At 35.0% G+C, this 22,793-nt stretch overlaps 1 protein-coding gene across 1 annotated transcript in view; it reads left to right on the forward strand.

Moving 5' to 3' along the window:
• kif26ba (kinesin family member 26Ba) overlaps positions 1 to 22,793 on the forward strand; it is a 367,132-nt gene that overhangs the window by 189,826 nt on the left and 154,513 nt on the right. Inside the window, exon 4 of the mRNA XM_039748799.1 lies at positions 11,217 to 11,383. Coding sequence (XP_039604733.1) covers positions 11,217 to 11,383 — 167 coding nt within the window. The remainder of the gene's footprint in view (positions 1 to 11,216; positions 11,384 to 22,793) is intronic.

Raw genomic sequence — 22,793 nt, forward strand, 5'->3', positions numbered from 1 at the left:
AATGAGTGGATGTAGTTAATATCATTCTTCTGTGATGTAAAATATAACCATGTGCTAATGATTTATGAAAGTCAGTCATGTATTCAGTAACAGTCTTAAGGGGCTTGCTCAAACTACAAAGCTTCACGATGTAAAGACCAGAGGTATGACCTGAGCTTTAGCAAACAAAATGATTCATTAGCTAGAAAAGTTGTCTCTAAAAATGGAAACCACATTATTGAAGCTAAGTTTATTAATTATAAGGTAGTGCATTAAATCTGTGGGTAATTATTTTTTTAAACAGCAAGTTCAAAAAGTGAGAAAGAGATGAAAGATTTGCCTGATAAGCTATTGTCAATTACCAGATCATTTAATGTAATTGGCTGTGTACCTGCAAATACCAGAGCGCTGTCTAATTTACATGACCAGAGGTGACTGAAGAGACAGAAGGACCTGGAAGTTGAACCCTTCATTATAAGGCTGTGCTAATGTCAAAGTAGCAAATGCATGTCTTCTTTTATTTGTATACAACAGATGGCAAATGCTTTTCAGGTTTGCACCATTTTAATTGGCAACATGGCAGAGGTGGGTGTCTCTTCTCTGATGATCTCATGGCTGTTTTCCCTGGCTTTTATTGATAATGAGCTGTGTTTTCATTTTTTGTTTAGCTTTTCAACCTGATCTGTTTCTTAACTGCTTCAAGCTTTTGATTTGATTTCGGTTGGTTGCTATAAACTGACTTCAAATTTGAGTGGCACTAATTGGAATTGATTTTTTAAAGAGAATAATTGTTCAGGCAGGCTGTGGGGAAATCAACATTTTGGTGTGTTTATTGGTAGAATATTCATCTGTGGATCTAAAAGGAATCTGTATAAACTCTCATGAAGCCTTTGGAAGTAGGAATAGCTTTGCCAAAAAATTTATTTTTTCTATTTTTTATAAACTTTCATTATCTCTTTAGTATTAACACCGCTGCGTGATTCCAGTCAATGTCAAAGTTACATACTGTAAGCATATTTCACCCTAGAACAAATGTTGGTTCTGCTTTGCATTACACATTTTATCAAGACAACTAGCTGTGCTACCTGTCTAAGAAATCTAAGTAATCAACGCATACCTCAGTGTTAATGTTGGCAGTGTGCCATGAAATGCATATATCTCTGTTTTATGCCATTTGGTATGGGATTGGTAAAAGCAGTGCTAATGTTTGTGATGCACCATCTGTTGGAATGACAACTGCAATGCATTTTATTACTAAAAATGTTTGTAACGTGCCCTCTTTTGGACAGACACACAGACACTTATCCTTTTGTTAAGGCAAATGATGTGATGGCACCGTAATTGGTGTTGCCATCTCAAGGTACTTGTTTGGTTGTTTACCTGTGTTCATGAAGGTTCCTCCCAGAATCAGTTCCATTTGTCCCTTATTGACAGATTCTGGGTGACTTTGTATTATTGGAGTTAATTGATTTTACTTCCTTCTTGAATTGTGGACATTGCTGTTGGGATAGGCTCTGGCTCTCTGTTACCCTGACCATAAATGCCAGGATGGAGAAAATGAATAGCTGTTGTTATCCAAAATGGGATTCCCTGTCACGGTCTCATTTCCAACGCCTAAAACCAATACTTTTAAATTGTTTCTCTTTCAATCGTATTGAATTTCCCTCTCAGAATTCTGACTAGACATGGCAAAGCCTTCATGCTATAGCTAGATCTACTGGTTTATTTCAACAGCATCACCACACCATACTTCACCTTTCTCAGTCAGTAATCTTGAATGCTTAGTTACCCCTGGGCTTTTGTCTGAATCAATATTAATATTCATAGTTGTTCTTTCAATGTTGTCCACTGCTGACATTCTGCCTCTGTAGTTCTCCAATATTCTTTTGCCTTCATCCAATAAACATTTCTGTAATGTTTCGCTGCATAACCTCTAATTTTATTACTGCTTTTACATAATTACATCAGCTCTCATTTTGCTCATGTAATATACCATTTTCAACCTTCGGAGATTTATGTTTTCTGCTGAGATTGACTAAGGTTTCCTGATTTTCGACTAAGTGGGTTTGAGAATGTTATGACATGTCATTTTCTTTCTTGCCCACAATAGAAATTCCTTCTCAGCATTTACTGTATTACCATCCATTATTTCTTTTCTGTCTTTGTTGTTGTTGTTTTTTTTAATTCCTTACATCACCACGATCTTTTTTAATCAGTTCAACGCTCATAATCCATGCCATTCTTTTGCCACTTTTCTTTAGACTTCTTGAGCTAATCTACACCATTAAAAAATGTGATTTTTTTCTCATTGCATTCTGTCCTTTGAAATGGTGCGCTCTTTTGCTGGTCTCCACTCTTACGTTGTTAAATGTGTAGGTAACAGCTACACTGGCTCCCACTTTAAGTCATTTTCTTAATTATTTCTGGTTTTGTCAGCTATTTGTTGTCAAACTATGTATAATATTTCATGCAAATAATATTTTACTTGCATGCTGCTATCTTCAATATTGTTTTATTAAAATTCTCCCACACTTTTCTTATTTTATTTGCCCTCTTCAAATGTTCTCAGCCTTGCACATTATTTTGATCCCTTCATTTAAAGGCAGCTGTCTCTTGATAAACAGTATAACCTTGCCTTTATAATGCTGTTTTTATAAAGGCATCTTAACAAGCATGTAGACTTCCTTCCTTTCCTTATTTATTGCCAAGTCTATCGCTGTTGCAGAAATCTTCAAGGAATTTAGTTTATTCAGATAAAGGGTGATTTTTCCTCTTTTATATTTTCCACTCATCATTACATTTTTGCAGTTTTTTATCATGTTGATCCCCACATACGATTAATCCCAGTTCTGCATATCTTATTTATGATTATTTTCATGGCAGTGCTACAATGTACACCATCACTTGAACCAATATCATCTCTGTCAAAATTTTCATTTTTGTCCATCATTTCTAAAATGCTATTTTTCGCTATATATTCTTTTCCACTGTCTGTCAATTTTTCTTATCTGTGTACTGTTTCTGTACAGAATCCTTAAAATGTTTGCAAGTTGTTTCCCCTACTGTGCATTCCATTTTTTGGTTATTACTTCAAATTGCCCAGCAGTACGCACTCACACTTACACAAATTCAGATTTGATCCTTATGCTTCAAAAAGGTTAATCACTGTGTCATTATTCTCTCCGTTCTTCTGATTATTGTACTGACAGTTTTACCATCTGATTATTGCTACATGGTGTTGCTATTCTTTCAATATTATGCCATTTCTTTATTCGATAATGTTTCAATATAAAAAATATAAAATGTTGGATGATAGGTTGATTACTTGTCTTACGTCACTCTAAACTGAGATAAGTTTAATCTTTACATTAAATTTTAGCATACTCTTTATGTCTTTATATCCATTTCTTTTCTACCTAGGAGTAATGAATTGTGGTACATACGTCTTCTGTTTTGCTTGGAGTTTATTGTTTCTTCTAAAAGATATAAGTTTTAGATGCCTTTTCATCTGTAATCCTGATGTATTACACTTGTACCTGGCCTAGTAAGGTTATCTTGTCATTCGCATGAGTCTTTGGAGTTAATGTTATTATTTCTGTTCTCATTGGTGTTACAGTTTCCCTTTACTCAAGTGACTCTTGAAATCCCTCCAGTTCATCTGTCTTCATTATCTCCCAATTTTTTAAAAAACCATTAAAGGTAAAATCTTCACATCCTGGTGCTTTTCCTTTTTCACATGTTTCACTGCCATGTCTTTGTCTCACACATTTATTTTTTCATTCTTTTCAATTTCATTTAGCTTTTATACCATCTACTAAACTTTTCAACTTGTATTCGCTATTTCTCTTCTCTTTATATACAGTAATGCACTGTGGTAGTATTAAATTAATACTGTGGTATTAAATTTGATTCATAACTTTCTCAATCTTTGCCCCCACCCCACAAGTAAATTGGCTCAAGTGGGTTTGTAAATTTGATGAGATGAGATGTTTCCTTTGATATCGCTGAGTCTTTCTACATTTTTTCCTGTTTTTCTCTTTTGCTTCAAGAAATATCTTGAGCAATTCTCCCCTTCTTTCAGTTCTCATAATCTACTCTTGAATTTCAGCCTTTTTCCCCTATTTCTTCATCAGCACAGCAACTTCTTTTTTGCATTATTCATTTCTTCCCTAAACCCACATTTTTCTAACATGTGTCAGTCGGACACGTGAAGAACTTACCGCAGGAAGTGTTTAAGAGCCCCTTGCTGTAAGCAGCTTTATCAGTTAAAAAATGAAGACGTTTATTTTTTTATGTTGTTTTGTTTTTGGATGTCATTTTTTGGTAAGAATAAAAGTCTTAGCCAAGTGGAAATGATAACATAAGAGCCTCTACATCTCACAGGTTTGGTAACAAGAAGTAACAGATATTTATTAGATAGAGGTGATTGTTTCAACTCCTCCCTTAAAACAATATTTATTAGCATGCTCACATTACTATCCTTTTTATTGGTAACATAAAATATGCATAGTGCCAGAGGTAATGTGAGTATTCTGAGGCTAGAACATGAAATATATGCTTTCTGTCAGTCTCAATTAGTTTTTATTTTATATAGCTTCAGTAACACTGTACAGTACATCTTCAAAGGGCATTTACAAAGCTGGCAAGATTACCAGATAGTAAAATTCTTAAAAGTAAATGAGCACAATAAAAATTACAGGAGACATGGCACGCTGAAAAATGGGAATGCAGGAAGGACAATTCCAAAATGCAAGATGGAAGAGGTGGGCTTCAGGCTTGGTTTAATGTTAAAAGCTGATGGAGCTTTATGAACAGTTAACAAGCTTAGTTTGGGAGTAGAGGATGAGGCAAACAACTCAGTAGACTAGAGAACTGAATAACTTTTAACATGTTTCTCTTGAGTATGAAAATTTAATAACCTGTTGAGGAAACTGAATACTTAGTTATTTATGCATGTATACATTTATGACAATGCAGATATACAGTATGTACCCCCATTAATTTATATGCAGATAATTTGTATATATTCAAATAATATCTAAATTATAAAACATTCTATGCTCAATTATTAGTTGACAAACATGTTACAAACATAAGAGATTACATCACAAAGGCTCACCCAGAGCTAAAATTTTGCAATATCCTGATGTGTTTATAGTTCAGTAAATATCATAAATGAGTATTTTGAATTTTATTTTACAGATTGCTGAGATACTTGAAATGCATTTTCTCAATTAAAAAAAATAAGTGAGATGAAATGAGTCAATATTTATTTTTAGTAGATGTAATAGATTTGTACATTTGACCAATAGGAAAATAGATTTAATTGAACCTAGATGAAAAGAGAAAAAAAGTTTAATGAGAAGGGTGATAAGGCTGCACAGAGGTCAATGCTGCTGCCTAATGCATATGTATAATGTATGTACATCTGTATTACAGTACTTAATACCTTAAAACACGAATAATATATTGTGACATACATGGTAAATCCCACAAATAGTAACAGTATAAATATATAAATATAAATAAACCATCCACCACAAACCCATTATACACAGTGAAATGTGGAAGAAAGCAACACTTAAGCAGAGATTTAAAAACCTCGATAGAGGATGAAGACCTGATGTGGAAATTCCAAAATAAATAATAATTAAAAAAAAAAAAACACAGTAACTGTGGAAACGACTTTTCAGATGTAAGTTCCCAATTGAACTGCCTCAAGATAGCAGATGTTCCGGTATTAATTCTTTTTGATAGGAAAAGGCAGGGCCAGGTGGACGGACACTAAAAATGACATCAGTGAAGTTATAGCCATCAATCTTCTGGACTTCAGACGACAGAAGAGAAAAGGTATTACAGTACAGCCCCAACCATTAGAGCAGAGGAGAATTACAATCATCAGAGCCCTTAAGCTACCCCCTGTGTGTGCGCACATGATATATATACTGTATACAGTAGTATATACAGGGTGACACAGAAAAACGGGAACTTTTGAAATGCGTAGTGGCAGCCATGTACAGTTGGCAGAACTGTGGAACAGGGACCTTGAGCTGTAAAGAATCTCGCCATTTAGTAATTTAGTAATCAATTGCAAGGCAATCAATGGCAGCTGTGCGAGAATTGTTCGGTAACCGTGTCATCTCAAGATTCGGTGACATTACCTGGCCCTCAAGATCACCAGATTTGTCCTTTTGTGATTTTTTCTTGTGAGGCTACCTTAAGAGTCGGGTCAACACGACTCGGCCAAGGACACTGAATGAACTGAATCAAAGAATTCAAGACGAAAGCTGAGATGTTGCAGCAATCAATGGGGAACCTCAACAGCAGATTGGAAGAATACATACTCACAGGAGGACGCCATCTACAGGACATAATTTTCAGACATTGATAATTTGAATTACTGTCTCTTAAAAGGCAAGTTGTAGTGGTTCAATTGCTGTCAATAAAATTTTTTTGTTGGATTTCTTCTATTTTTATTGGATTTTCTAAGGTTCACGTTTTTCTGTGTTACCCTGTATATATATATATATATATAGTAACAGACAATGCAAAAGGCATATACAATGCATATCTATCTATCTATCTATCTATCTATCTATCTATCTATCTATCTATCTAAATACAGCAAGTGAAGCTGACATAGCTGAGCATCAAAAAGGCATGGAGGAGGAGAAATTGAAAATATTGTCCGGAAATAGGAAATATTCAATACTACATTACATTTTCTTACAGTTTCTTGATTATGAGATAATGTACTGTTTACCCTGGCTTAGATATTTAGATTGCTGGATAATCTTGAACCTTGGCTACTTTATCTTTATAAAAATCAACTGCACTGGAAAAAATAGGGTTTAAATATGATGTCCATTCTTATTGCATAATATATTAGGGTTTTGCTTATCCATTTTTTATTTTGAAAAGGTACACCATGACATTTCAGTTACTTTTATTATTACTTCTTGCAAAATGTGTGTTGCATTTACAAGAGACAGGAGCACCCTACTTTGCCATGATTGGCTGCTTTAGTTTTTCCCAAGCTCATTATTTCGATTTCTTTGACAGGTTTGGTCTGAGAGATAATGTAATTATCTGGTAATGCAGGTTTGCACAGAATTCATTTAATAGGTTTTACTCACTCTGCTGCTGCTGTATATGGCAGGTACAGCTGGCATGTAATAACAGAACTCCGTGTACTTGAAGATCGCATGTTACAAGGAGCTGTGCAATGTGTTTTCCTATCAGTCAGGTACAGTGATGTCAGCAGGACAACAAAAGGTACATATGCAGAGTTGATAGAGCATCGAGCAGTTCGTACAGGGCACTACCACCATAACAGTAAACAGTCAAGTCAAGTATCTGATTAAACTTATAGTTCAATAATTTGCTGGAAATGTTTTCCATTTCACTTTAAAGTTTGGCAGGCATGCATCATTAAGGAATGATATTTTTCTGGAGAAAATTTATGCCATCATCAGCATCAAGCTTTCAGCCTGTACCTTGGTTATAATTTAAAAACATAACATTAGATCCAGTCATGCAAAACAAAAAAATCAATCAGCTTATTTTCTTCCAGTTTGCCAAGTAAAGCAAACTAAAACATAACTGTAGCAAGTGGCTGGCCATCTTCATCACCTCCAAGTGCTATAGGAAGAATGAGGGTTCACTTATTTGCCAATTTCCACAACTGTATGCAAGTATTTACATTCTTTATTGCAACCTTACACTTTGGCTAAATGTAAAATATTGCTCTTGTTCAAACACAAGTGTATAGCATAACGTCCAGTGTGTTATATGTCTTTAAAACAGTGTTCAGTTACAAGCCTTGTGTAATCGGATGGTCTATAGAATTTTACTGTATTTTCCCTTGTGTTTCTTACCTTAGTAGTTTTAAATAATGCATTTTGTAATTGTATTGGATTACGTCAAAGGTGTACTCTGTTTTTTGCCTCTGCCTAAGGCTAAAAGGAATTAATTTAAAACTTTTTTAACTCTTGCAAGCTTACCCTGGTTATTTAAATTCATGCATGTGCAACAGAGAACCATTTGTCATTGTCCTGCATTGTCCACTTTCAACTGATGTAGCCTTAAACATGGGTGTATGAAAGTGAGGCATACTTCATATTTAGTAAAGACCTAACATAGATACTAGAACAGGTACTACCATCGTAATTTTAATTACTTTTCCAAAACTTAAAACATACTATTTGGGTACTAATAAGTATGCGAGCTGGTATCTAACAGGGCAGTGTGCTGAGCCCCCATCTGTACTATTTGATCACCTATGATTATGTGACCAGGCACTGCTCCATTATTAAATTTGCTGATGACACAACCATCACAGGCCTGATCACGAACAACGATGAGACAGCTTGCAGGGAAGAGGTTTACATGCTCACTCAATGGAGCCAGCATAACAATCTGATTCTCAATGGCAACAAAACCAGGCAGGCTACACTTCCATCTACTTTGGGAGGGATGTTGATGAAATACTGAGCAGCTTTAAATGTCTTGAAGTGACTATCACCCCTTAACTGAAGGCACACAACACATTTCAGCTTTTGATAAAGGCTCATCAGCGCCTTTACTTCCTTGGATGTCTGAGGACAGCTTGGAACTTCTACAGTCCATCTTCACTAGCTGCATTACATTCTGGTAGGCTTTCTTGGCCCAAGATCATGTAGTACTGTGGCAAAGTGCTGCCTTCTATTCCTGACATATCCAACACGATCCAACTTAGAAAGGAAAACAAGATAGACATTAGATTTAGGGATTGTCTCTACTTACAGATCATAAGGTTGCTGACCAGCCAACCATAAGAACAAATATTGTAAGATATTGTAAGACTTTCTCTTCTTTTCTCTGAACATTCAGGCTATGTTTGTATACATTTTAGGACAAATGGGAGAAAATAATTGTCATTTTGTGCAAATATCTCACTTAGACATTGGTCAGTACGGACTGCACTTCAACTTCATGACAGCTTAATTTGTCCAAAATTCATATAATTTATTATGTGAATAGGATTTTCCTGTTGTCTGTCCTGGATGGACATGCTTTTTATTTCCATTATAGCTCGAGAGTACCTTTGCTGAGTAGGGGGTTTGCAGGTTGATGAGTCAGTGGCCAATGTAGGCCCAGCTGAGCTTGAGTCTCAATACAACTGCATGTCTTGCACCCCTCATTGTGCTACCTGCCGTTCATTGTAATTTCCTGGGATTCTTGAACAGGAGTCTGTAGGCATCATACATTTTGAAATTAAGATTACATATTCAGTTATTTGTTGCTTCTTTTTGTAAAGAAGTGCATTTTCTTTTCAATATTTATTGCATTAGTCTTCACAATGTGTCCTTGAGTTTATAGTTCAGTGTTCATCTTTAAGAAATCTGTAGAATTGACTTTGTCAATGCTTTTGGGAATTTTGAAAATATGCATTATGTTACTTAAAAAAGCGCATTTGACATGCTTTTGATTAAAGTGTGCTTTCAGATCAGGGATACACATAATCTTTCTTTCTTTCTTTCTTAAAAGTTTTAATGAGGCTGAGATTCAAACAATTGAAATTGTTAAGTTGCAGCAATAACCGCTGTCCCACTACACCATCTTGATACATATTTCAGTATAAAAAAAAAAAAGACTGGTAATGTGAATGTGGTCGCTTGTTTAAGGTTTAATCATTTAAAAATGAAAGCTGATATTGAGTACATAATACAGGCAAACAGTTTACTTGGAGGGGTTCCAAACAGTGAAATGTCAGTTGCTGCGCCTGTGTCAAGAAGATTTAAGTAGCTATGATTTATTGATGTAGTTGTAATACTTAATTACTCAGTGCAACGTTACACCAAAACAAAGCACTCTTCCACATTTTCTTTGATTTGTTCTTTTTTTTAAGCGAGGTTGTTTTAGTGAGGTTAAGTGATCATTAAAAAAAAGAAGTGTTTATTTTTTTTATTCATGAGCCTGTTTCATTATACATGAGTTTCTAGACTGAACATAAACATTATTATTTTAATATTAACATTAATAAGTGTGGAAAATGTAAGAAGTGTGTGGATTATCCATTCCACTTCCAGCTGGAACACCTGTTTTTTAGTCAGGAATAAAGTATGTGCTAGTATCAAAAATGCAAAACACCGTGGGAGTATCATTCTGTGGCTGGAATTTACATGCACATATAAAAACAACATATGTACAGATCACAAGGGCATTTCATGAATACCAATAGACCGAACAGCATCTTTATACTGTATGCAGAAACCTGACAGACGTTATGAATATGTGAAACAGATTTGTACTTCAGATACAACACAATTAAATGTTCAAGTTGAGATGCAGAAATGATAACACTTTCCACATTATGATTATTGAAAATCTCTCAAAAATGTATCTGTTTTAGTTACTTATAGAGCTGTTTTTAAGAAGAATTATTAAGAAAAATCACTATTAATACATCAGTAAATCTATTTTAGATACACTTTGTCTCACTTTGTCCCTACAACTCCATGTATGTCTTTATAGCAGCTGTCAGTTGGACATACAAAAATCTGGTAACCTCTGCCTTGAACCACAATGCTCTGCTTATTTAAATTTAAATGTTTATGTTCTGTTTCTATATTTAATCTCCTTCCAACAGTTGTTATGCAGTCTATTGAATTCATATTAAAAATAAGATTTACAAAATAAATTTGGAGACACTTCAGGAAAAACTAGAAAAAAATAGCGTTGCCAAAATGGTCATTAATCTTTATGATATAAGAAATTCAAATTACAAAGATGGGAGAGTTGGTCTGGATTATTGTGGCTTTGCCTTTTGACAGGGACTGTTAATTGGGAGGACTTTTCTTGTCCTCCATTATTGACTGGCCATATTTTTTTAGCAGCTGAAAATTATATTAGTGTATCTTCAAATACATAAAAAACAAAAATATTGCCTTAATCTTCATTAATCAGTTGCCTAGATATATGTGTTTATGTAATAAATGTTAAATGGGTATGTACTTATCTGTGCTTTTAATATATTTAAAAATCTGAGTTACCAGTGTGAACTTGATTTCAGTGAACAACACCCTACAGGGATAAAGTGAGGTAAAGTAATTGAATTAATCAAAGAAAGAACAAAAAACAGTTCAATAATAACAAATATAATAAAATACGTTAGTCATCCTCTTATGAACTTCACTTAGTAATCTGCATTATCCTTTCAAAACTGTTTCTCACTTGTTTGTCGTGTTTTCTTCCAGATTTCTCAGCTTATGACCGAGAGTTGCAGAGAGGGTTTGACTGAAGCTGTTCTGAATCGCTACAATGCAGACAGGCCATCCTTATACAGCTTTGCAGGATCCCAGAATACCTACGTGTCCAGTGTTCCATCTAGCGGGACCTCAGCTGCAGCCTCCTTCTTTGCCAGGTATAGAAGAGTTCCTTCTTCTTATTCCATCGTGCATGTATGTTGCATCTTCTCTAAGAGGCATTGGGAGATATGAGTGGCCATACAGAGCAGAATGGGGTAGAGCTTTTTTAAGTGAACATCTCAAGACGGGTCAGTATTTTATCTGAATGTTGAATTTCCAAACCAGCGATTCCCTCAACAAATAAATTACACAGTGAAATGCAGGTCATGGTAGAAAAGCCTTGGATGGAAGAAAGCTACTGAATCTGCAATAAAGTGTTTTCTTTAATATTATACTGTAATGAAAATTCTGTCAGAATGGAATTCCCTTAGGTTTGTACTCCATGTGGCAGTGCTCCTCTAATTTACTGTACAGCTTTAAGGAGCCCTTCTGACCTACTTAAAGAAAGAAAAAGATGTCAAAGTGCTGTACCTGCAACATGTCTATATTGCTTTGACAAAAAATAAAATGAACACATATAAATATTCTCTCCTTAACAGTGGCATAAATTACTCATCATTCAACATCCAATAAAACACATTCCTTATTATTGATGTATACAGTTCATCAAATACTGTTTTGCTGAAATATTTTGACTTTAGAATACAGCAACAAAAAAACAAACAAGAGTATTATTTTATAGTGTTCTGAGAGTATCAGTGAACCTCTGTAACAAGAATTGGGTTTCTTGTATTTTGTTCACTGGTGCTCCAAATTTCACATCATTCCAGCCATTTGCGAGTTCCAGATTGGGTGTCAAATTCAACAAAATCTTACCAGGACTCTTACTTGTTTACTACAGGTAAATAATTTATTTTGCCTCTTTTAGTTGTGTATTGTTGCTGCCACAGTGTGAGTTTTTTCCACTTGTTAAACTAACAGGCTTAGTTGTTATTTTACGTGTTTCTGTTGTAATTTGTCTGGAACATACAAGTGATTATTTGGATGTCTTCTGCAAAAGGTAGATCCTTCTTAGAACTGGGAAGAAACACGGTGTCCTTGCTTTTAATGCTGAAATCAGCTATCCCCAGATGTTTTACTAGTCTTTGGAAACAAACGAATGCTTCCCCATTTAACGTCATTCAAATGTAGAAATTAACTGTAGCTAGAATGAACAGCTTAAAACATCACTTTTCTAATATATTTTTATTTCAATGAACCAGATATTTTCTTCAAGAATATATGCCAGTGTATAATGACTAAGTTTAGATGTTTTTTTATTTACTTGTGTAAAATGCATATCTTAAATTGTTTGCTGGCTCATTTCAGGACTATCTCTTTGACACCAAAATGTCAGCCCTCAAAGAACTGTCTTCCTACGTTCATTGTAGACAATGTAATTCATTGTGGACTCCTTTTTTGTTACTTCCTCCTGAAAAGAATGCACCCTGCAATTGGTTATACATGGACGTTTCCACCTGATGAATCTTCTAAATTATCTTCTAAATCCTCTCAATTAGTTATAAGTGATTCATTTGTAATATTATATTGTGCATAATTTGAGAACTTATATGAAAGGCTATACAAGAAGTAAATAAAGCTTCCATTGAGAAAGTCATTTAGTTTTTCTTGTGGAATGGATAAACACAGTTGTCAAGATAGAGAAATGTATAGAATACTAATGATGTACTAATAACCTAAAGTTATAATTATAAACTTTCAGCAAATTCATTGTGCAGAGGCAAGTGACACATGTGAGCTTATAGAGACCAATACAGGATATAAAGAGATGGCAATGATTCTTATTTCTTCAGGAACAATGGAAATGTAATTAGTTTAAATAATAGAATACAGAAGACAGAAATGTAGAATTTTTAAAAATGTTAAGATTTTATTATGCTACTAGATGATAAAACAAAATAAAAAAAATGCACATCTAATTATTTAACAACCAGAAAGAAGTTAAGAGTGAATGGCGTTCATATCTTTTCTTTTTTATCTTTTCTATTTTTACAAGTTTGGAACAATGTGATGGGACAATTTTATACTAATAATTCATTTTTGATTTTTTTTATATTACTTATGTATGGAGGAATATTTCAGACAAAATAAAATATATAAAAATAAAACAAAATACAAAATAAAAAAAATATATATAAATAAATAAATAAATAAATAAATATGGAAATAAAAGCACTACAAGTAATGTGACAATAAGTAAGGAAAAAGGGCATGGGTAAATAAATAAATGTATCACAGAAGTTTTTTGTTGCTTATTTATTTCTTTAATTTTGTCCACAATATTCCTCCAAACACAACATGAAATACGGCTTTAATTTAAAATTGTCACTTTCACTTCTCGAAACTGAGAGGGCAGGCTCTAGCAAGTACAATGTTTTAATTTGTGAATTCACAAATTATGCGTAATATAATATCACAAATGTATCACTTATAACTAATTGAGAGCAGGGATTTAGAAGAAATGTCAGAAGAGGTTTAAAAAGTCCATGTACTGTATAACTAACCCCAGGGTGCATCCTTTACATATAGAAAGTAACAAAAAAAGACACCACTGTGAATTAAATTGTCTACAGTAAATGTAGGAAGGAGGGTTGACATTTTGGTATCAAAGAAATGGTCCGTGCATGAGTTAACAAACAATTTAAGATGTGCATTTCCCACAAGTAAATACAGAAACTATGAAACTTAGTTTTGCACAGGCTTATTTTCTTAAAAAATCTCTGGCTCTTTGAAAAAAAGATTTTGGTAAATTTTCGGTACAACGGACTTAATTCTTCAAACAACAAATGGCACATTTACAGCAGACACTTCAGATGCATGCTCCTGCTGATGTATTTTGGAGTATACAGAATTAAAGTAGCTCTTTCACACAGTAATTCTGGGCAGCATTCAATTTTCTTTCGCACTGTGCACAGTCACAGCTTTTTGCCTGCATATGAGCCATGGGAGTTCCAAGTCAAGCAAAGCATATAAATTCACTCTCCCAATGATATATCAAACTATTCCTCCTTACTTATGGAGTGTAAAGAATTATCCTCCTGCATATATTTTTTTATATGAAACAGAAATAATAGTGAAAAAAGGATACACGGAGGACATGGAGTATAAGGTTGGACATGCAATCATCTGTGCTGTTCTTCAACTACTGTCGACTGACTCCCAAGATCTCCCTTTCCAATTATCAAATGCAGATCATCATTGCGATGTTCTTGGATAAATCGCCATTAAATTAACTTTTTGATGGGGTTGGATTTTCTGAGCTTCAGGGCTATGAGATTGATCCATTAGTGAAAATCTGTTTTTCATCAAGTTGTCTGCAGATATCCACAAAGGTTCTTGTCAGCCAGTCAGTGAGGCAATCAGGGACATGTATTTTTATAATATAGATTAGGAGAAAAGTAAACAGTTGCATAATAAGTTTTAAATTTGGGTGTGATATGGAACTGAAATGAGGAGAGAAATTATACATTATAGTAGGTAAAATCCCTAGGCTATGTTTTACATTCCAAATACTACACATTTATACAATATGTCTCCATGTCTAAAACTGAAAGCTCTAAACATTTCCTTCATTTATGACGGAACAAACTAGTCACTACAATCAACCAGACACTCTCTTTTGTTGCTAGTTGTAAAGACTGAGGGACAGTCTGAAACAGCAGTTATCTCTTCAGTGGCATGTTTATCTTGCAGATTATGGCATTGGTATTTAAAACAATCAGCAGTGATGCTCAGGAAGGCATTCACTTTCAGAAGGAGGAAATGCAGTCAAGAGGGAAACAAGCAAACACTTACTTACCAAAACATACTTAAGAAGCAGGAACAAACTGCCAGGTCATTTACCTGACTGCTTTCAAAAAATGCCAGGGGACAATGAAAGTAGCTGGGTGGACTACAATGTTCTTCTGTCACTTGAAATAGTTCTTTGTTTTGAGGCTCCTATGAATGTAAAAACACAACATTGAGAAATATTACTTCCTGACATTTTAAATGATTTGCAATGCACTGGGTTCAACATTGTGTGGAGTTTGCATATCCTTCCCATGTTCCCTTGGGTTTTTTCCTTCAGTCCAAAGACTTGCATTCTAGTCAATTGGCATCTGTTAACTGCCCTGGTGTGGCCAGGTATTTGTGTGTGCCACCTGAAACAGTAGGACATTCTTCCCAGATGAGGTGCCCTTTAGTGCCAAGATATGTTACATTCCCCCCTAAATGGAAACAGCAGGAGATGAACAGAAGGATGTACATTTATCTGTGTTTTAATATTAAACTATTATTTTGGTGAAAATTATTTCAGCAACATACAGTGTACAATGTAAGAAACCTTTCATACAGCTCCTCACCCGTTCGTATTTAGCTAGAGCTAGTGAAAAAGCCCATTAGTTAAAAAGAGTAACGGCTTGCTTTCTTCTAGCAAAGCTGATGTCGTTGCACATTCCATTGTTGCAAAAAATTGCCTTCAAAATAAAAAAAAAACCAAAGGCAGTCATCGGTTCTGATAGCGGCGGGGCCTCTAGAGGGATTAAAGCAGCGCATAACTTTTGTGGCTGTCAGCTGTATCAGTTCCCTTGCTGTTTCTCTTTCGTAGGCAGTAACAAAAGGATGCATTTGCAGGATTATTAGTATTTTTTTTTGTTTGTTATATCACACTTGGTTATTTATAAGAGAAGCTTTACATCTCTGCCAGGTTTGAGCCATATTTTCGGTTTATTTCCTGCTTGGAAATACTTTGTTCATTTTCCCCTCTCCAATCAAGGCTTTTGCTTTCTCTTTTATTTTTAGCATTTGTAAAATGTGGAATTCAAGTTAAAGACTTTTGAAAGGAAAGTAAAAGATAAAATCAGATTGAATCTTTCATTTGTTTCTTCATCCATGTTTACAAAGTGTTTTGTAAGACTTTTTGTATATTTCATTATTTGCTAATATATATGCATTTGTATATGTTGAAAAGGTATCATTGTGATACAGTGAATGGTGTTGTTGCTTCACACCCGCAGAGTCCTGGGTCTGTTTAGGTGGGGTTTACGTATTCTCCTAATTTCTGCACAAATTGTTCTCTGAGTGCCTCAGTGATCCTCATGCATCCTCCCACGTAGGTTGATTGTTCTCTCTGAACTAACCTTCTAAACTGAGCAAGTATTGGGTTCCTGTCTTAGATGTGAAATTTCTGGGATTCTTGCTGGCTGCCCTTGAACCTTTGATTAAGTAAACGGCTTAGTTTCTTGTACCTTTTTAACAAGTTGTGTTGTAGTCCTGCATTCTCTAAAATATACCTCAGATAATATTTTCAGGCTAGGAATGCCTAAATGTGTAGGGATATGTCTTGTTTCTAACTGAAAATATGTGTTTTTGTCAATACTTGATACCTGAATTCTGCAAAAGCAATGCTTTCCACAGATATACAGCACTTAACCAGGCGTAACAGCACACTCTTCACGTAAGTTCTCCCATGAGGCCTGGAGCAAGGTTTCTTGAGGCATGGGTGCAGCTTGTTTTCAGTTGAATACAATTTTATGACTGCACTGATTCAAAAATCCTATTGATTTGATGCATATTTCATTTAACTGCACGCTGTATGATAAAGTCTACTTAGTTTTATGATATCACCTGCTGTCCCGGCCCCAGAAACTGCCATCATATCTAATGTTCAAAACAAGACGTGAAGATCCAGCTTTTCCCTCCTGTGTTTTGATGATGTTTGTAATCTGTGAGGGTTCAATCTTAACACTGACTTTTGATCCTTGTCCTGTTTAGGGATTTTTGCTCTTCTATCTGTATCAGCTGTTATGTATAAGTCTTGCATTGATTTGTAGTTACAGTCATTGTCTTTTGATGTTTGCCATACAACGCACTGCATCTTTTATAAAGACTGAGTGCCTGTTCAATGCACAGTTCAATATTTTTATAAAGGAGAAAATGGAGAAACCTCTGCTTCAGATGACAGAACAAGAAGCAGGTGTTCGTGAGCAACAATGACAACAGAGTTTCCAGCCGTAACTCTGGCATTCACATGACACAATGATTTATATATTTGTTTTCGGTATAAAAAAATGTCTAAACCAGTCTTACAGCTTTACTTTCTTTTAGTGTGTAAACATTACATTACTTTTATACAGTTTTTAAGAGGGCATAATAAATACTTCAGCAGCCTTTTAAAATCTAACAGAAAAGCATAGCAACAATATTTTTGTAACACAGCTCCAAAGTTTTGCTGAGGCACATTTTCATTATCAAGCCAGCAGATTACTGGGAAATAGCCCCTGGGACCCTAAAAAGATCGTTAATCATTTTGAGAACAATTTGTTTATATATCATTTGCTTTTTTGCATTGTTTTTTCCCCCTTTTGAAATAAGATCACTTCCATTGCTAGGTGTTCTGTGTCTGCAAACTATAAAGCAATTTTCAGAAAATACTACACCAAATTAATGACACTCCTTTACCACAGGAGTCATTTGAACTCTTTGGTTGAGGTTAGGTTTAACGTCCGATGGTGCAGGTGAGTAGGATTCAGCCAGGAGCATAAAAGGAGTGCTTTTTAGATAATCTGAAAATCTGAAAGTCACAGAAGACCACATGCAATTAATGGGGCAATGAAAAAGATCCGTTCTACAAGCTATCAGATATTGTTCTGCTGATGGCTGTTCCACCCTGGCTGTTACATAAGGCTAAAAGAAACACCCATATTGTTAAAAGTGTGTATCCTGCTGTAAATATTAAGACTGCAGGTTATAAAATATATAGTCTGTATATCTAAGCCCTGTGAAACACAGCATGGTCGGCATAAAAAATGTGCTGGTCCCATATTTTCCTCCGAATAGCCCGAATTCATTGAGGTACAGAAAGTAGCAGGGAAGTTGCCATCCTGCTGAAACAGCCTATTCATGGAAGGATACACTGCACCATGGAAAGGCTGCCTCTGATAGCAAAGAGTTTCAGAAATGCTGTGGCATTCAGACATTATTCTATCAGGGGATCTCAGGTTTACCTGGAAAAAATACCCCGTACTGTTACACTTCCACCAGCTGGCATATTACTGACAGCCAAGAGGATGTTTGGATTCTTGGATTGGGGTGAACTGAAGAGCCAGCCTTTATCAGACCAGATGATGCTTTGTTTAATCCTTCAGTGTCCGGACTGCAACCATATTGTGTAGTTTATTTCTCACAGGAGGTTAACTTCTATAGACTGTTATGTACTATGGCATAGCAAATTTACATTTAGAAATATTTAAAAATTAATTTAAAATGCAGTTCACTTTCACAGTTATCTGATAAATGAATAAAAAAAATTCAAATGGAATTTTTGTTTTAACATATCTGGAATATGTTGTGAAATATCTCAAATGTGTTTCAAGGTATCTCAAATACATATTAAGATAGCTCAAGGTAAATTCATATAGTATCTTTCAAATTGATCTCTTGTTCGTTTTTTATTATATCTTATACATTTTCAGATTTTCTCAATAGTATTCCTGTCTGTTTGAAGATTTCTCAGAATATATTTTGGATATATTAAGTTAGCCAGAATGTTATTATGAGATACCTCTGAAGCATTTCTAGATGCCATATTTTAAATTGGACAGAATGCTACTTTCAGATATCTGGATTTTCTTTGAACTGTGTTTTAGATCTCTTAAAATGTTATTCTGATATCTTGAAACTAGTAATGGCACACTGTACGATAACGTACAGTGAATCCACTTGACTTGAGCATTCCTAGTTTTCTTACTCTTTCTCTGTACGTTTATCATTCATTTGCTCAGAGGTTGATGCGCTTGCTGCTTCCTGAGCAGCTCTTCTTTTCTCCACCCTGGCAGCCTGCTTCTTCTCTTCTTCATCTTTTCACATTAAAACAGATTAAGTCAGTATTTGTGTTGCAATTACTTAGTATGTTTTCTTTGATTTTTCACTTAAGCTGGCACTTAAGTCTTTAATCTGCCTCAATAATGATTTAAGATATGTAGAGTTAGGGGGTTGTAGAGTTGACAACGGCACTGCTGGGAGCTGATTCTACAATAAAATAAAATAAAAAGACGAATAACCTTGGAGGTCAATCATCATCCTGAAAGCAGATAGTAGATGTCACGTAGTATATGTGTACCAAATTTCAGGTCAATAGTTAAATGGTTTTGCGAGTTACTGTTGATTTAAAATTCTGGGCAGACAAACAGAAAGCCATGGTGATGTATTATATATAAAGATAAATACAGTATATCTGTTTTTAAAGTGTATTTTGTACATCTTGAAATCAGATTTGAGATATGTTCAATTTAAAATATTAAGAAATAAATACAAGCTATGTAAAATCTATCCACCTTAATAAAAGGATAAGTGTCTGTGTGTCTATGTATCTGTGAATTGCTCTGGTTGCCAATAGATGGCACATCACTCATATTTCAGTAATAAAATGAATTGCATTTGTCATTATAACAGATGCCATATCTTAAACATTAATTCAGCTTTTTCAAATCTCATACCAAATAGCATATAAAAGAGACATATGCATTATATTTGACATTCCAACAGATGACGCATCATAAATATTTGTAGTAATGCATTTAATTACTAAAAATGTTTGCGATGCGCCATCTGTGGAATGACAAATGTAGTACATTTTATTATTACATAAGTTGCAAAATACATTCCAGTAGATGGTGCACTGCAAATGTTTAGATGAGGTCTGAGTTGATTATTTACATTTCAGCCCATTTTAGATGGGTAACACAACTGGTCCAGTAGGTATCTTAAAACAACCTACTGAAATTATAGGATTTTTTTCCCCAAAATTTCTTGAAATACATTAGAGATATCTCAACATGTGGAGATGGCGATTTTAAGATCTGGTGTCAAATAGTGTCAATGTCTCTGCATTTTCTCATATATGTGTGAGCTTCCCATTAACTTTCTTTCTCTGTATTTGAAAGTTGTTCCTAAACCATTCTGAGAATGCAGCTGGGAGCTGAACATACTGTAAGATTGGTAGGGCTGAAAAGTGCAGAAAGATAGCCTGAAGCCAAGCATTAACTTGATATTTTCACGGAGGAGAAGTAGTAACAATAAAGAGGTGCCTGTCAATCATTTTATTCTATTGTAGATAAACAATTTTTGCAGGGGTTGCAAGTCAAATAATTATTGAACCACCGATTTTATTAATGCAATGTTTCCATTATTTTGGTGTGGATTGATAGAGAAGTCTGAAGTGCACGGTGGGCAGCAAAATGGGGCAGAGCAGCAGTCAACTGCAGGACACATATAAACTCCTTCATAGCAAGGTGATTCAGTGCCACTTAACAACCTAAATGCACATCTTGGTGTTTTTGGAGGTTTTATTCAGAAACATTGATCAAGAAATAATGTTTTAAATCTATTTCCCTGGATCAGTGAGGCAGCTAAGCCATCGAGTAGTTTTGTTCTATGAAAATAAGCTACCTAAGTAAGACATGTGTGGGATGTGGGAGTAAATTAGAGAAAAGCCACAGACACATGAAGAATATACAGTACCGTACCAACCATATGGGCAGTAACTGGGTCAAGAATGTGTTGTGTAGAGGATAAATTAAATTAAAGTAAGATGACTATTTTGAGGAAAGAAAAAGGCAGGCTTCATTTGCACAGTTTCAAGATCAGCAATATGCTGCCTTCACCATCCTAAAGGGAAATGTCAGGTTGAACTTTTTTCCACTTTCTTCGTTGATCACCTTGGTGCAGTATACTAGTTCCATCCACACATTCAATAGTTATATGCATTCTGTACCCAAAAATGTAAATTTGAATAAGAAATGCTTTAGTTGCATATTAGTAATAATATTATAGCATGTTAAACCATGGAAGGCATGATGGCCATGCATCACTGCCTCATATCTCCAGTGACTAGGGTTTGTTTCATGGCTCAGTCGCTATTCGTTTGTAGTTTTGTTTCCACATATTTTATCCGTGCACTCAGGTTTCCTCCCTCGTACAAAACACATGGGTGATTAACTCATTGGTGTGCTTGTGAATATATCCTGCAATGCTAAATATTCTGTCAAGAGCTGTTTTAATGTTTGCGTTTTTAATGTTATCATATCTCCAACTCCCTGGCACTCTATCAAGAAAAATGTGCTGAAGAAATTGAAAAATGAGTGCAGTTTATGAGACATTTAAACCTTTAGGAATTGTTTTGTTCACATTTGATACAGGCACAGTGTTTTTTTATTTTTATTTTTTTGTTTCTTTAGTCTGTACCAATCTTTTGGCAGTAAAAGAGGACACCACATTTCTACTATCAGCCCAAGGAGTGAACAGCTAGTTGTAAATATAATGATAAAGACATTTGTGTTTTTTTAATTCTGATATGGATCCTTCTTCTTTCTCATCATCTTTTGGGGTTGATGTGCTTTCCTTCTCCAAACAGCTTGGTCCTGCACCTCCTCCCCAGTCAGACCCTTTGACTTCAGACCTTCTTTTACTTTATCCATCCTACTCCTCGCTTTCTCTTCCCCTGTACTTCCCATCATTCTTATGCCCACATACTCACTGTTTCTCCTCACCACATGTCCATACGACTTCAATCTTCTTTCCTGTGCTTTCTTAGATATTTCTCCCACTTTTGGTGTACCTCTGCTTGTTTTGTTTCATATTTTGGCCTTCTGTAACTCCACACATCCATCTCAACATTCTAACCCTAACCCTAACCCTTTGCTGCCCATTTTCTCAGCTCGATACATCATTGCTGGTCTTACCACTTTCTTAAAAACCTCACCTTTAAATTTTTAATATTCAATGATAACGGTTTGACTAGTTGGTAATCTCAGAATTCTGCTATTTGAATTTTATATCTTATTCTCAATTAAATGATTACAATAGAAATAAATTTAGTCTTAGATCAGTTGTGTAGTGCTGTGCTAGAGTTGATGCTTCTTGGTTTTTTGATCCCTCTTGACTTATCAAAAACAGCAAACAATCCCATACATCTAAAGAATATAGCCCCTTTGAATATTGGTCATTTAACTGATAAGAGCTTATCTTTTTCAGGAAACTGTAAATTCTGCCATTTGCAACACATAAAAACTACACATCAAAGAGAAGAGAAAAATTAAGGTTGTGTTGGACAACTTGTAGCTATCCCCCAAAGGCAAACCCTTCTGTGACCTGTGATTTATTGAAAGATATTCCATCAGGGGAGCCAAGAATTTGGAAATTGCTGCCAGTGTAGTCATATAAGCAACAGGTGGGTTGTATCTGCTAGTGTTCAGGATTTATATTTCCTTCCTAATTACATCTGAGAGAATCTTTTTAACTGTTTCTTTAAGTAGTTGGTGCTGCTAAATGCTGTGTGCAGTGTCAGTGTTGCCTTTAAGGATGACACCTGTGTAGCAGTTAAAGTAACTCATTAAAGAAAAAGGTCACACTCAGTTGTGGTGGGAGCTTTAGGTTATGTAATTTATGTGTTTGTAGTTAGAGGCTTTTGCCTCTAAGGCTACAGGT

The sequence above is a fragment of the Polypterus senegalus genome, chromosome 3 (genome assembly GCF_016835505.1).
Source record: "Polypterus senegalus isolate Bchr_013 chromosome 3, ASM1683550v1, whole genome shotgun sequence".
Taxonomy (NCBI): Eukaryota; Metazoa; Chordata; class Cladistia; order Polypteriformes; family Polypteridae; genus Polypterus; species Polypterus senegalus.